The sequence below is a fragment of the Empidonax traillii genome, unplaced genomic scaffold (genome assembly GCF_003031625.1).
Source record: "Empidonax traillii isolate 1590-97213 ecotype Southwest subspecies unplaced genomic scaffold, ASM303162v1 scaffold1217:size511469, whole genome shotgun sequence".
NCBI lineage: Eukaryota > Metazoa > Chordata > Aves > Passeriformes > Tyrannidae > Empidonax > Empidonax traillii.
In genome coordinates, this window is record NW_020956410.1 from 368,956 (window position 1) to 383,311 (window position 14,356).

The 14,356-nt window shown below is 36.2% G+C and overlaps 1 protein-coding gene across 1 annotated transcript in view; it reads left to right on the top strand.

Moving 5' to 3' along the window:
• The window catches only part of CUNH14orf39 (chromosome unknown C14orf39 homolog), a 39,325-nt gene that overhangs the window by 6,282 nt on the left and 18,687 nt on the right, over positions 1-14,356 (top strand). The window contains exons 4-9 of the mRNA XM_027905886.1: positions 830-956; positions 7,406-7,495; positions 11,292-11,479; positions 11,941-11,983; positions 12,384-12,504; positions 13,805-13,899. Of these exons, the coding sequence (XP_027761687.1) occupies positions 830-956; positions 7,406-7,495; positions 11,292-11,479; positions 11,941-11,983; positions 12,384-12,504; positions 13,805-13,899 (664 nt within the window). The remainder of the gene's footprint in view (positions 1-829; positions 957-7,405; positions 7,496-11,291; positions 11,480-11,940; positions 11,984-12,383; positions 12,505-13,804; positions 13,900-14,356) is intronic.

Here is a 14,356-nt window from a genome sequence, read left to right on the forward strand (position 1 = left end):
TGTATTAATTTATCATACATTACACATTCCCACCTTGAGTAAAATTCTTTTTTATTTTATTTTATCTGTTTCTGTTTTCCACTAATTGCTTATATGCCTTCAGTGATCTTTTTGTTTTTCCTTTCTTGTAGTCAGCTTTCCCGTTGAAAACATTTGGGTTTCTGGACTTCTGTAAAAGAAAACAAAGGTTTGGAAGAGTGTCCTGGTTCCAGCCAGGACAGGGTTAAGTTTTGCCATAGTCAGGAGGGGCCTGGCCAGCACCTGGAGGTCATTTTATACCTTTCTGTAAGGAGAGGAGGTGGTTTGGAGTGTTTCAGAGGGAACACTAAATTGGGGAATACCATTCCTAAAACACAACAAAGGGACATTTATCTTTAGCAACTTTTGTGTTTCAATCAGTCTCCCCAGCTGGAAACATTAATGAGGGCAAAGTGTCTTTACCTTGGTTTCCCTGTGTGCTGCTTCCAGTGCCTGCAGATAGTGAGGACTGCAAGAACTCAGCTTTAACTGTTAAGAGTGCTTTGCTTTCTGCCACTAATAGTTACTTCAGTTTTATACAGAGTGGGATTCAGGAGCATCACAAATAATTACTTCTTCTCCCAAAGTCAGTCTCATGATATTAGATGATAACAAAGGTACTCACCATGCAGCTGAAACTCCCTCACTTTTGACTCACTTTGTTATTGCTTTGCTTAACTGCAGAGTGTCCACTCACCCTAAAAGAGATTTAAGTATTTTGGAAGAAATTTTTAATAATTCTGAGTGTGGACTTTTTATTTCATGGATCTGTCGAATGTTTATTTTTCATATTTTTTTTATTTTATTTTAGCATATACGGCAAAAATCGCAGAAAAAAAGAATAAAATTGCTAGGTTGGAGGAGAACATAAATAAGAGCAATGATGAAATTGCTGATTTGAAAAAGCAAAATGAGAGCAGTAAGAAGAACTGTGATGTGTAAGTACAGTTGAGGCTGGACCCTGAATTATGGCTGGCAACAAGGAAGTCAGTGGGGAAGCAATAGAAAAATATGTGTGTCTGTGTGTTCTCCCAGGGGTGATGTTAAAGAAAACTTTAGGATTCCTCTCTTTTCTTCAAACTGTAAATCTTTAGTAAAAAAAATCGCTGTATTACCCATCCCCCGAGAAAGTTAATTATAGAAAATCAGACTACATTTAATTTTGGATTAGTTTTTTATTAGAATCAACACTTTTCAGAGATCACAGGTCTTTGCAGCATGCTAAATTATTCATGTGGAGTAAGCTGATAGAAATTTTTCTATATTTGGATGCATCTGAGTTCTGTTAACTTTGAGCAACACTAAGAATACTCTTAAAAAAAAACCCAACAACACACACACACACACAAAAAATCCTGAAATGGAGCATCTTTCTATTCTTTGTTTGCAAGGTGTTTCATGTTACTTTTTGTTCTGCACATATTCTCACAGAAGGGTTAGGGTTATGTCTCTACAGACACAGATGTGTGTGCTTCTATTAGCAGATTTTAGCATAATTTTTGCTCCAGGCTGCAGAATTGCTCTCCCAGGCACACTCTTCTGGTGAATGCAGTGGGCTGCTGTTCACACTTTTCTACACATAAATTTTATGTGTAGAATCATGTGTAGAATCATTTTATGTGTAGATCATTAGTGCCAGTTTTAGATGCAGATCACTTTGGGATCTTAGTAACTAGAAGCTTTTCAAGAAGAAATTTGGCTGCAAGGAGTGTTTTCTTCCTGACACATAATGTTTTATTTTCAAAACTGGAAATCTCAGGTGTTTGCCAAAAAGGCAGATCTGTGTTTGACACTACAGAGGGTTTGGCCCAGGTGAGAAAATCCATCACAGTGTTCATCTCTCCACAATCTTTCTATTTCCTCAGCAATTGAAGCGATGATTTCTTGGCAAATTCTGTTTTGTTTTTTTTTTTTTTGCAATTCTATATCTAAAGGTAAGTATTCAATAAAAATATCTATAACATACATTTGAATNAATTAACCCATGCCCTGTATTAATTTATCATACATTACACATTCCCACCTTGAGTAAAATTCTTTTTTATTTTATTTTATCTGTTTCTGTTTTCCACTAATTGCTTATATGCCTTCAGTGATCTTTTTGTTTTTCCTTTCTTGTAGTCAGCTTTCCCGTTGAAAACATTTGGGTTTCTGGACTTCTGTAAAAGAAAACAAAGGTTTGGAAGAGTGTCCTGGTTCCAGCCAGGACAGGGTTAGGTTTTGCCATAGTCAGGAGGGGCCTGGCCAGCACCTGGAGGTCATTTTATACCTTTCTGTAAGGAGAGGAGGTGGTTTGGAGTGTTTCAGAGGGAACACTAAATTGGGGAATACCATTCCTAAAACACAATGAAGGGACATTTATCTTTAGCAACTTTTGTGTTTCAATCAGTCTCCCCAGTTGGAAACATTGATGAGGGCAAAGTGTCTTTACCTTGGTTTCCCTGTGTGCTGCTTCCAGTGCCTGCAGATAGTGAGGACTGCAAGAACTCAGCTTTAACTGTCAAGAGTGCTTTGCTTTCTGCCACTAATAGTTACTTCAGTTTTACACAGAGTGGGATTCAGGAGCATCACAAATAATTACTTTTTCTTCCAAAGTCAGTCTCATGATATTAGATGATAACAAAGGTACTCACCATGCAGCTGAAACTCCCTCACTTTTGACTCACTTTGTTATTGCTTTGCTTAACTGCAGAGTGTCCACTCACCCTAAAAGAGATTTAAGTATTTTGGAAGAAATTTTTAATAATTCTGAGTGTGGACTTTTATTTCATGAGTCTGTCAAATGTTTATTTTTCATATTTTTTTTTTATTTTATTTTAGCATATACGGCAAAAATCGCAGAAAAAAAGAATAAAATTGCTAGGTTGGAGGAGAACATAAATAAGAGCAATGATGAAATTGCTGATTTGAAAAAGCAAAATGAGAGCAGTAAGAAGAACTGCGATGTGTAAGTACAGTTGAGGCTGGACCCTGAATTATGGCTGGCAACAAGGAAGTCAGTGGGGAAGCAATGGAAAAATATGTGTGTCTGTGTGTTCTCCCAGGGGTGATGTTAAAGAAAACTTTAGGATTCCTCTCTTTTCTTCAAACTGTAAATCTTTAGTAAAAAAAATTGCTGTATTACCCATCCCCCGAGAAAGTTAATTATAGAAAATCAGACTACGTTTAATTTTGGATTAGTTTTTTATTAGAATCAACACTTTTCAGAGATCACAGGTCTTTGCAGCATGCTAAATTATTCATGTGGAGTAAGCTGATAGAAATTTTTCTATATTTGGATGCATCTGAGTTCTGTTAACTTTGAGCAACACTAAGAATACTGTTAAAAAAAAAAACAACAACACACACACAAAAAAAACCATCCTGAAATGGAGCATCTTTCTATTCTTTGTTTGCAAGGTGTTTCATGTTACTTTTTGTTCTGCACATATTCTCACAGAAGGGTTAGGGTTATGTCTCTACAGACATAGATGTGTGTGCTTCTATTAGCAGATTTTAGCATAATTTTTGCTCCAGGCTGCAGAATTGCTCTCCCAGGCACACTCTTCTGGTGAATGCAGTGGGCTGCTGTTCACACTTTTCTACACATAAATTTTTGTCTCAGATCATTAGTGCCAGTTTTAGATGCAGATCACTTTTGGATCTTAGTAACTAGAAGCTTTTCAAGAAGAAATTTGGCTGCAAGGAGTGTTTTCTTCCTGACACATAATGTTTTATTTTCAAAACTGGAAATCTCAGGTGTTTGTAGGGGTAGCCAAAAAGGCAGATCTGTATTTGACACTACAGAGGGTTTGGCCCAGGTGAGAAAATCCATCACAGTGTTCATCTCTCCACAATCTTTCTATTTCCTCAGCAATTGAAGCGATGATTTCTTGGCAAATTCTGTTTTGTTTTTTTTTTTTTTGCAATTCTATATCTAAAGGTAAGTATTCAATAAAAATATCTATAACATACATTTGAATTTTTTCTTTATTTGTTTGGGGATGTGAATGGAGACTGTGCTTCCTAAATAAAGAGGGAAGTAAAGATGGAATCAGGATCCTTTCTGATTTTAGTTTGAACCCTCAGAAAACAGAAGAGAGAATGAAATCATTAGTGAATGAAGTGGGTGTAGTGGCTGGCTGTTTGAATGGATAGCCATACCACACTAGTTTGTAGCTTTATCATTAAAAGGGTTAGGAAAAAATTCGACCTTGGCAAGAAAATTCCATTTTTCCATTACATTAAATTCTTGCCTCCAATGCAGGATAAAATGAACACTTATGTAAGTTTATGAAACTACTCACACCACTTCCTTTGATATCTTTTTTTGCAAATCACAAACTGTTAAATGATGCAAATGAAATAATAAAAAAAAAAAGGTTTAAAAAATTAAGGGCAGAACTAAGGATCTGATCTAAATTTTAATCGTTGAACTGAATGGGTTTTGGCTCAAGTCCTACAAAGAATAATTAATGGCATTAGTGTAAAGAGACTGAAAATGAGAAGTGACTCATTAATGAATACATGTATTCATAGAAGGACAATGCTTGCAGAAGAGTAGAGACTTTGTGTCTTAAATTATTGGAAATGTCATTTAACGACACACTGAAAACCGCAATAAACAAGCCCTAGTTGTAAGATCAGACAATTAGAGCACTTACATAGTAGAATCATCCTAAACTTCTAAAATTTATTCTAGTTGACACTCCATCTATACTGGACATGATTCTAATGTTGGTTTTGCAAATTCAAATATTGTTTTGGAGTCACAATCACCCTCTCAGCTGACTAATTGCCAGTGATGCTCAATAGGGCTCTCAAAGAAACAGTGTTTTGTCTGGTTTACTAGACATGATCATGAGTGTATTGAAGCAGATTTGAAGACTTTGAACAAAATAAAGGATTCTTGTATTCAACAAGTCTATAAAAATATGATATATGAGACAGATGGATTGGAATAATACCATGTTTTCTAAAGAAATCCACATTGGTCTATGTAGTAAAGAACTGGCACAAAATGAGCCAAACGTAACATGTTTTTAGAAAAGGGATGACATTTTGCTAATATTTAGTTTCTTGAATGATTCAAACTGTAAATGTCAATCCCAGAGCAGAAAGAGGTAGTGAAATACCACTGGTGGAACTCATTCTAATTTTAGTGTTTCTCTTACAGTTTTTAAATTTGGGTGCAAGGATGGTGAGATCTCATGGCAACAGAAAAAAAGATAATAAGAAAAAAAGCCAGATGAACTCAGAATGTTGTTATTTTGGAAAAGGACTTGTCTTGTCCTGCTAGCCAAACTGCCAAATGACAGGACAATTTTATTGCTTGCAGATTAGTGTGTGGACAAGTTGTTTTTTTAAAACCCTGGCTGATGAAAGGAAGGACACATGAACTTAATGTGATTCCTGAAACAGTGATGCATTTAGCAAAGTGGTAGATGAGCTACTTGAATCCTGCATACCTTGTGGTGCTCACAAATCAGTGTCCTTGTACCACAGAATAGACATGAACACAAAATGCAACACGTTTTGTGTTTACACATGTAAACATGATTCATACTCTGATTATTAAAAGCTTTGTGACTTTTGTGTCTCTTGGATGTTTTTTCCTCCAAAGAAAGGCATGGGGATTTTTGAGTAGAAGAAGAAGATCACAGTGTTAGTGTGCCAGTACATAAGTATATAAGGATGTAGTTTTCTGCTTTTTAAAAAATCTGACCCTTTAGAAATCCAACCTTCTGCTGCATTTGCAGTAGATATGGTGAAGTAACATTTTTGTAATTATATTTTTAATCACTGGTGGTGTCACACAATTTGTGCTGACAGTGCTGAATTTCCTTAAGGAGGCTGCAGTTCCTCAATGAGCTGTTTTGTTGACGAACTTTACTGCTGTTATAAATGTTGGTTGTGTTTTGTGTTGTCTCACCACCTGCAGCTCAAGATTACTTGACTTCAGTTCAGCAAATTAATTGCCAGATCTTTGCTGTTTTTATATTTCCTTGATGGAAATTGCAGTAACTCAGCAGTTCCTGAAGCCTCTGTTTTATTCTACCTTAGGAGTGATGATTCAAACGGACGTTCATACTTTGTGTGGTTGGATGCCACAAACCCTCCAGCTTTGAACCACTGGGCACACTCATATCCAAAAATGCCCTCTACTTACCCTACTCATGGCTGTGCAGTGCACAGTGAGCTGTATGTCCTCAGCTGCTCTCTGAATTATTTGTTCAATTGCATCCTTGTTCTGTATTGACAATTCCCCCCTCCTCTTGGTTGATGTAACTGTATCTCTGCTGTTCCAGATTCACTTGGTCTTTTCAGTCCTAATGGATTTTTCTATCCATTTCTTCAACATTAAGCTTTGATGCTGTCCATGCATGTGTTCCTAAAAATGGGGAGGTTTGTGTGCATCTCCTAGGACAGACAGATGTCTCAAACTTCATTGTAGGTGTTAGTGCTGTTTAGAGAAGCTTGTATTCTGGACTAAGCATGAGTATACAGATCCCTTCAAGTCCTGGCTAGAGAGATGGTATGCTAATTTTTTTCTGTAGTTGATTCCATGTAATTTTTTTTCATTGGCAGTAGAATCTCTGTCACACTCCAGCCCAGCCTGTTCAGATGTTCCTTACACTATTTTTTTTTTTTTCAGGCGGGATGCTTTCTTTTCAAAAACCTTTTTATGTGCCTCTCCTAAAGTTCACATCTGAATTTCATTTGAATCAGAAAGTCTCTCTGTCTCTCTTTCTAATATTCCTACATCCAAGGAAGAGGTACCTCTAACACCTGTGTGTTGAGAAAGTCCTGTTAGTTTAGTAGTCATAAGTATTCCATGAAGCTGCTGTGCTTTCAATACCATCCACAGCATCATCCTGCTCCAGGAAAATCACTTTGGTGTTTTCTGAGCAGCACTTGCTTAAAAAGTGTGGGAAATTCTGTTTGTGGTTGCTGCTTGCATTTAGAAATGGGATGGGTGCAAGTGATACTCATGAGAATGAAGTTCTGGGCATCTCCAACAAGAAGATTGTACATATCTAAAGGATTTACTCTCCTGAGTACCTAATAAGTGGATTTAGATGCCTCATTGCTTAGCACTAGGCTCCAAAAAATAAATAATGTGTGAAACCCATTCCATTAATTCCTCAAAAACTGCTTTGTAATCTTCCTCAATTGTTTTTATATAACTATTTTAATGAATTTGCAGCTTTCAAATCTTAACAAATAAAAGTATGCATGTGAAGGACTTCTGTACTAAATCCATTTATGTTTGACTTTCAAGACATTAATAAATTATTTGTTCTAGTAAGCTACTGAAGTAACTTGATGTCTTTTTTTTTCTGAATGTCTCTATATTAAGAAAGACCACTAATATACTTTCTTTTCTTTTTTTTACCTTTCTCCACAGCTGGAAGCCCACCTATGAAATTCTTAGCAAACATGAAGAATATTTGAAAAATGAACTTGAAGCTTTAGAGGAAGCTACAGAAAATGAGAGGTACCTGTGGTCACGTCAGATGAGGTTTCTTATTCCCCTGACTAAACCCATCAATCTGCATCAAAACTTGTTGTAAACTTTACAGGAAAATATAAGTGACTGAATAACTAGAAGGATTTTTGGCTTACATTATCACGAGGTCATATCTTATTTTGTAGTTACCAATGGAATGGGATAAAATCTGGATTCTTCAATTGCTTCCCAAATGCCCATTACAATTTTTCAGAAAGTTGTTCAATTGCCTACTGTTTCAAGAAAAGCTCAAGAAGTAAAGACAGTTTTTTTCAGCTAACAATTAGAAGCATTCAGATTGCTTCATGCTTTTCTTTATTTTGGAATATGAATTGTGTATGATTATTAGAAAGTACAAACCCAAGTTTTTATATACTGCTGTATATTTTTCAAAGTAAACACAAAGCATTCAAGTGCAGTTCTGCTCAGCAAATGTCATCTCAGGTGTTCAGCAAGTGTCATCTCAGGTGTTTCATGAATTAGATCCTGCATTCAAAAGAAATTATTAACTGTGCAATGCAGCTGCCTACAGTCAGTGAAATCAAGAGCAGTCCCTGAAGATTTTCATTGAAAGGTTCCAAATGTGTTGTGCCAAAGTAACCCTCCAAAGTTCTGTTTAAAAGACTAAAACAAACCTTCATTTTAAAGGGGCTGCTGCTCACCTTCACTGATCGGCGCGTGAGGGGGAAGAGGCTGCTCAGCCCTGCAGTGCAAAAGTCACGGCAGACCCCTCCAGATATCTAAAAACCGGTTTAGAGTCCTAAATTTAGGTGAATTAAAAGGTTGGCTTTGGGTCTTTTGTAAGTGTTCTTTTTGCCAGTTGTCCAAGGCAGCAGAAATAGCATGCCTTTAATTAACTCAGTTCGTAGCTTATCTGTCTTCTTCCTGTTCAGAGCTCTAAATTTGGTGAAAAATAAAGCTAAATTGGCTTTCTATGAGTATATGATTAAGCCATTTTGGCTTTCACTAATTTGAGCTGACAAGCCAAAGAAGCATTACTTTTAAATTGCTTCTTTAGATAACTAGTTTCAATTCCAACATGAAAGTGTTTGATCTGTTTTCCTAGGCTTAATTATAAGACATCATGAAATAAATTTAATTCATCTATTTTTCAAAACTGTGCCTCAAATATAATCCCCCTGCACTGAAGCATTCCATGATATGCTCAAGTCAGCTGGATGTGCATTCAGCAAACTCGAAGTATTTAAATTAGGAAGAAAAATCAGTATATTTAGAACCTTATGAGCTGAATGTGCTTTTCAGCCAGGGATTTGCGGGCACTGAGGACGTGCTGCTTTAGATGGAAAGATGTTTTTAAAAGATGGGCAGATCAGTTTGTGTTTAATTAGGCAATTATGGAGTTTTTTAAAACGTTCCCCATTTTTTCATTGTTGTTGATTTCAAGAAGATATAAGAATGCTCACATGAACTGGAAGTTTATCCTGAAAAAAGTGATGTGAAGAATGGAAGAGGAATAAATTGCCATCCACATAATGTTTAGGGGGGTTGTGAGCACTGCCTTTTCCCCATTGCAATTAGATTAAAACTTTTTCTAATGACTTTTCTAAATACTCTGTGTTATCTGCACAAACTGTAGGATGTAAATTACTTAGGGAAAATATTAAAAACAGTGACAATTTCTTAAGACTACTGCACTATGTATGGCCATAAAAATTAATCTGAGAAAATAGATTTTGGGAAAAGAATATGAAGTTTTAGGATTATATTCAGAAGCTTGAAATGTTATCTGCTGCAACAAATTATTTTACTTACTTATATTGTTTAAATTTACTTGTAAGGCATTCTAAATTGTATATTAGCAAATTTCTTTATATTTTTTTCTCAGCAATTTTTGTGGCATCTATTTAATTAAATAGAATTGAATATTTTTCGTCTTTCATTCCTGGGAAATTTTGTACAGTATACAGGAATATCAAGTAAATGAAGAAACTTGGGTTCCTGAGACCACCTGTGTAGAAAAACAGATAGATTGTCGTAATTTTCTATGTGAATTTTGCTAAGTGTCAATTCCTAGGTTTCACAGTGTTGACCTGCCACTTCTTTCCCTTATAGTGTATTGAACTTCAGTCAGTTTAACAGGAATTAATGCCTGGAGTGTAGTTTTATTTGAAAATTAAAATCTTCCTGTTTTTTTGCTTCCCGTGAGTTTTCTTTTCCTCTTGTAAGAGCAGAATTTTCTAGTGCTGAGTTTGCACACAAGTTTTTCTCTCTTCCATTGTCTGGGGTTGCCGACGGGCAGCCAGGACTGACAAACGCAGCCTTTCAGTCCTGCTGCCATTAAGTGATTAACAGCAGTTTGAGATAAAATGTGTTCCTTCGAGAGGAACAGCGTCTGCTTTGCGAGCAGAGAGAGCAGTTCCTTAATGCAGCCTTGATTCGTGGGGCAGGTAAAGAGGTGCTCTCCGGCTTTAGTTGTTGTTATGCACCGTAATTTTTTCCATAAAGGAATTCCTCTCTAATCTATAGGCGTACTAATAACTTCATATTTTTAAATTTCTCCCTCTCTATTGCTCGCCTAACCTTTTCCTGGTAAGGAAAGTAAAGAAGGTAAAGGATGACATTTCCTTTACCTTCTGTGACTTTATATTGGCATATTATCATACAAAGGATATCTGTGTACCATTTCTTTCCCAATTAAATGATTATTTAGTGTTAAAGGTATATGCTGGATGCCTGTAGCTGTGATGCCTCTTTATTAACATACCTCATTTATCAGTCTCTTTAGTAACTTGATATTCTTTTCCCAAAATCTGTTTTTCACAAATCAATATTTATGGCCACATATAGTATAGTGGTCTGAAGAAATTGTCACTATTTTAAACGTTTTTCCTAAGTGGTTTACATCCAGTCTGTAGCTGTGATACCTATTTATTAACATCTTCCAACTGCAGAAACACTCACCATCACGCTCTTATTATCTATTTTGCACATGCCTAAATTTTTCTGCGCTGTGTGATGAGGTGCACCCGATTACTCGTGGCATTTGTTAGTTTTTACAGCATAACTTTTTCAAAAGCTGATAGAGAGTTTTTAAAATGCCACGGACATTAGCTGATGTCACCTACCTTAGTAACTCATAGCTGTGTGCTCACAAGGTGCCAGTGAAATTATATTAGTGTAACTTTAATTTACAGGGCAGCCCTACAAGAAGCTGAGCGTTCTGGCTCTTTGCCATTTAAACATTGAGGTGTTTGCTTAACCTTAACTATGAATAGTCCTATTGTTTTAGTGTGACTCGTGTGTGTGTTTAAGGCTTCCCTGAGTCAGACAGAGATTACTCAGCATCTCCTTGGAGGCAGCTCTTAGTCCAGTGGTGCATCAGGCTGCTCCAAACGTGGGGTGTTTGGCCAAATCCTCTCTTACTGTAAGTTTGACACAGTTCCGCTGCAGCTGATGGAGTTGTGCCAGTAAACACCAGCAGAGACTTTGGCCTGAAGTGACTTTCATGACAATTACACAGGAAAAAAGATGTTTGTCATCTGCCAGGCTGACTTTGAACGTGGTGTGGTCTCCATTCCTTTCAGAACAGTGAGGTTTGACTGGTTTTTGCATCGTGACTGTATTCTTTGTTACATACAGCATAACATTCCTTAAAAATAGCCAGAAAATACACAATAAAACCAAAGAGAGGCATATTAAATATAATCCAAATTTTCTTCTCTAGGACATCAGAGCTGATGCCGCAAACTAATAGTTTTTTTCCTTATGAACAATGGCTTCCTGTGGGAAAAAAAAATATTAAATTACATGTTTATTTTTATAGGAAAATGTATGAGGATTACATAACCCAGTACAAGGAGGTCTTGGAGCAACACCGCAAAAAATATGCAGAGACTCCTCTTGCACAGAAATATTACAGGAAAAAGGAGGAAGTTGAAGAAATCCAGAAGAGGGTTTTGAAATGCTGTGAAAAATACAAATGGAAAGAAGATGCTTGCTTGGATATTCTGGGTACTACTCTTCTCAGTGCTTTTACAGTCAAGCCTGTTGGCAGGGCACTGCACATTGAAGGTGCCATACAGAAGTCCTCTCCATACAGTTTCCTTTAAGCTAATAAAATATAGTCTTTGTGTTACATCATTTTTAGGGGAAAAAAATCTGTAGCAAATAAAAATTTAGAGTATATATGGTAATATTCCTTCCTCCAACCCCTAAATGTAATGGGGAGAGGTTTGCTGTTGGGCTTCTTGGGATAAAAATGTTCTAAGAATCCTTTAGATTGAGGCCCTCAGAGTTTTAAATTTAATTTTAGTATCTTTTTTGTGCATGTTAATGGCATAATTGTTACACTGCAATTTCTGTTATCTATGCTAAGTAAAGATAAGTGCTCCCGATCTGTTAATTTATCTTGTATTTGTTAAGAAAATTAGGTTTGTTAATTACTGTTCTGAAATTAAATTTTGTTTCTGCAGAGGCTGTTCCTTTTAAATCTGTAAATGATTGGGCTGTACACATGTATCCTTTATTTGTAATGTTTATGCAGTTAGCAGGGAAAAAACTTTATATTTACCTTTCACAACTTTCTATTGGGAAAGACCAATTATTTATATATTTATCTTCAGAGTGACAGCATCAGCATTTCTTGGTAAGAAAACTGAAGGTCAAATAATACCCCACAGTTTAAATTTATGGGATCATTTTCCAGAGGGAGAATAAAAAAAACATATCCATCAAAATTCTTCATTTAGGAGAAGCTTAACTGAAGTTAGATTTGAAGATGGAAATGTAGATTTGTCAGAGCTTTCTGCACCTCTGGCATTTGCACTTCTGGCACAGAGGGGTCAGGGATCTGATGGTTTCCCTTGCTTGAAAAAGAAATACACATTGTTAAAATACTTATTCCATAACATGAAAGTGCATCTTCGAAGAGAAAAACGCAGGAAATGTTACATCTTGCCACAGTTGCTGCACAAGAATCCATCAAGCTGAAAACAGAAGCAGAAGAATTAGAAAGGAAGATTGATTCTTTCAAAAAGGTATTTTAATTTTATTTTCTGAGAAATACACGTCATGCAGTTATACATCCTGCCATTATATTTTCTGAAACATAAAAACAAAGAAAAAAACAAAAAAAAAAGAGATGTTTTTTCAAGCACACAGACCAAGAGGATGATTCCAGTCTCATGTTTCTGTAGCATCACATATGTTTTATTAGAGAAGAGGGGTCCATGAATGCAAAGGCTCTCAAAGCTTGCTTTCTGTTGACCTCAGCCTATACCAGAGTTCCTGTCAAGGCACTGTGTCACAAGGACTTTGGTGTCATCTCAAGAGAAGACACTTGAAAGCAGAGCAGGGACACTCCTCAGTGAGCCTCAGGGCTTGAGTGTGCAGCTTTCACAGGCCCTACTGGCTTTTAAGGGTTTGTGTTTAACTAAATACAATTTACAATAAGAATAATGGAAATATGGAAATTCCTGCTTTCCTTCTTTTTTTTTTCTTTTTTTTTTTCCTTTTTTTCTTTTTTTCTTTTTTTTTTTTTTTTTTTTTTTTTTTTTTTTTTTTTTTTTTTTTTTTTTTTTTTTTTTTTTTTTTTTTTTTTCTTTTTCCAAATACATGTGTTGGTAGATAACCCTCAGAGGTAAAACTGGCTGATTTTAGGTAGAGGATCAATACAGTCCCACTGACTAGAAGAAGCACTGATTCCAAAGGGATGGTCTTCCAAAAATAAAAGGGATTTTATCGGTGCTGAAGTTGCACCCAGTCCTCTGTAAAAGGTCTGTTCTAAGCCTGAGTAGCCCACTAGGCCAATCTTGTAAAGGTTTAGTAATTTTTTTGTAGCGTTGCATCTGAGTGCTTTTACCTCCCTGGACCAGCTGATCAGTTTACTCCATTTACTGCCTCGTGCTGAGAGAAGCATGTTGTGCACAGGTGGCGTTTTCTGGCTTTGTATTTAATATTTAGTGATCCTGTTTGACACTCACAGTTATAGACTAAAGTTCCTAAGGTGGTGTGTGCTGTGTAAATACACAGTGAGAAGGGATGAGGTCAATTTGCTTATAGCTTTGAAGGAGATCATGTAAGGAGCTCCAGGTCCTGGACACAAGTGCGGAGCCCACATTCCAAAACTTCCATGTTTGTGCCAGTTTTTGCAGTCTGTCCAACAAAAAAAATATTTCCTCTCTTTAACCTTGTTCTGTTTATTTCTTCAGAATGTCTTGGCTGCAATAACTCTACTCCTGTGCAGTGATTCCTCAGGTTTAGAAAACTTCTGAAGAACACAGCTATAATATTTAAAATTTTGTCAATTTTTATGCCATTTGTTCTTTATCTTTTCAGACACTTGAAGTGGCTACAGAAGATCAAAATGACTCTGAAATGATCGAAGGAAAAAATCAAAAAAGTCTTGAGAGGTCAGAGGAGTTTAAAGAAAGGTACACTTCAAAATGATTTTCTTTTCCTTGTTTTTATTCAGAGTAGTATCTCAACATTACACAGACAGTGCTACAAAACACAAACTGTTGCTAAAAATGGAGTGGCAATGATTTAATGATGCAATTTTAAAAGTTTTATATTTCTGGGGATTAAGATGGTGGCAAATTTTGATTCTTGGAAGCTCAACGTATCCCAAAAATATTATTCCAAAGTATTTTGTGGAAACCTTTGCTCCTCAGCTACTGCTGAGAAATCTGTGTGAGTAGCGTGAGTTTTGAATGCAGCCACACTAACTATGCAGAGATAAAATACATTAACTCTGCTAAATGCATATTTGGGGAAAAGAGTCAGGGTTCCACATGTCAGTTGTCTTCACCTCTGAACTACTTAAGAAATTTAACTCTTAATTTAGTTCTTAAAAACAAGCATGAGTGAAAGTTTCATAGACAGGATTAA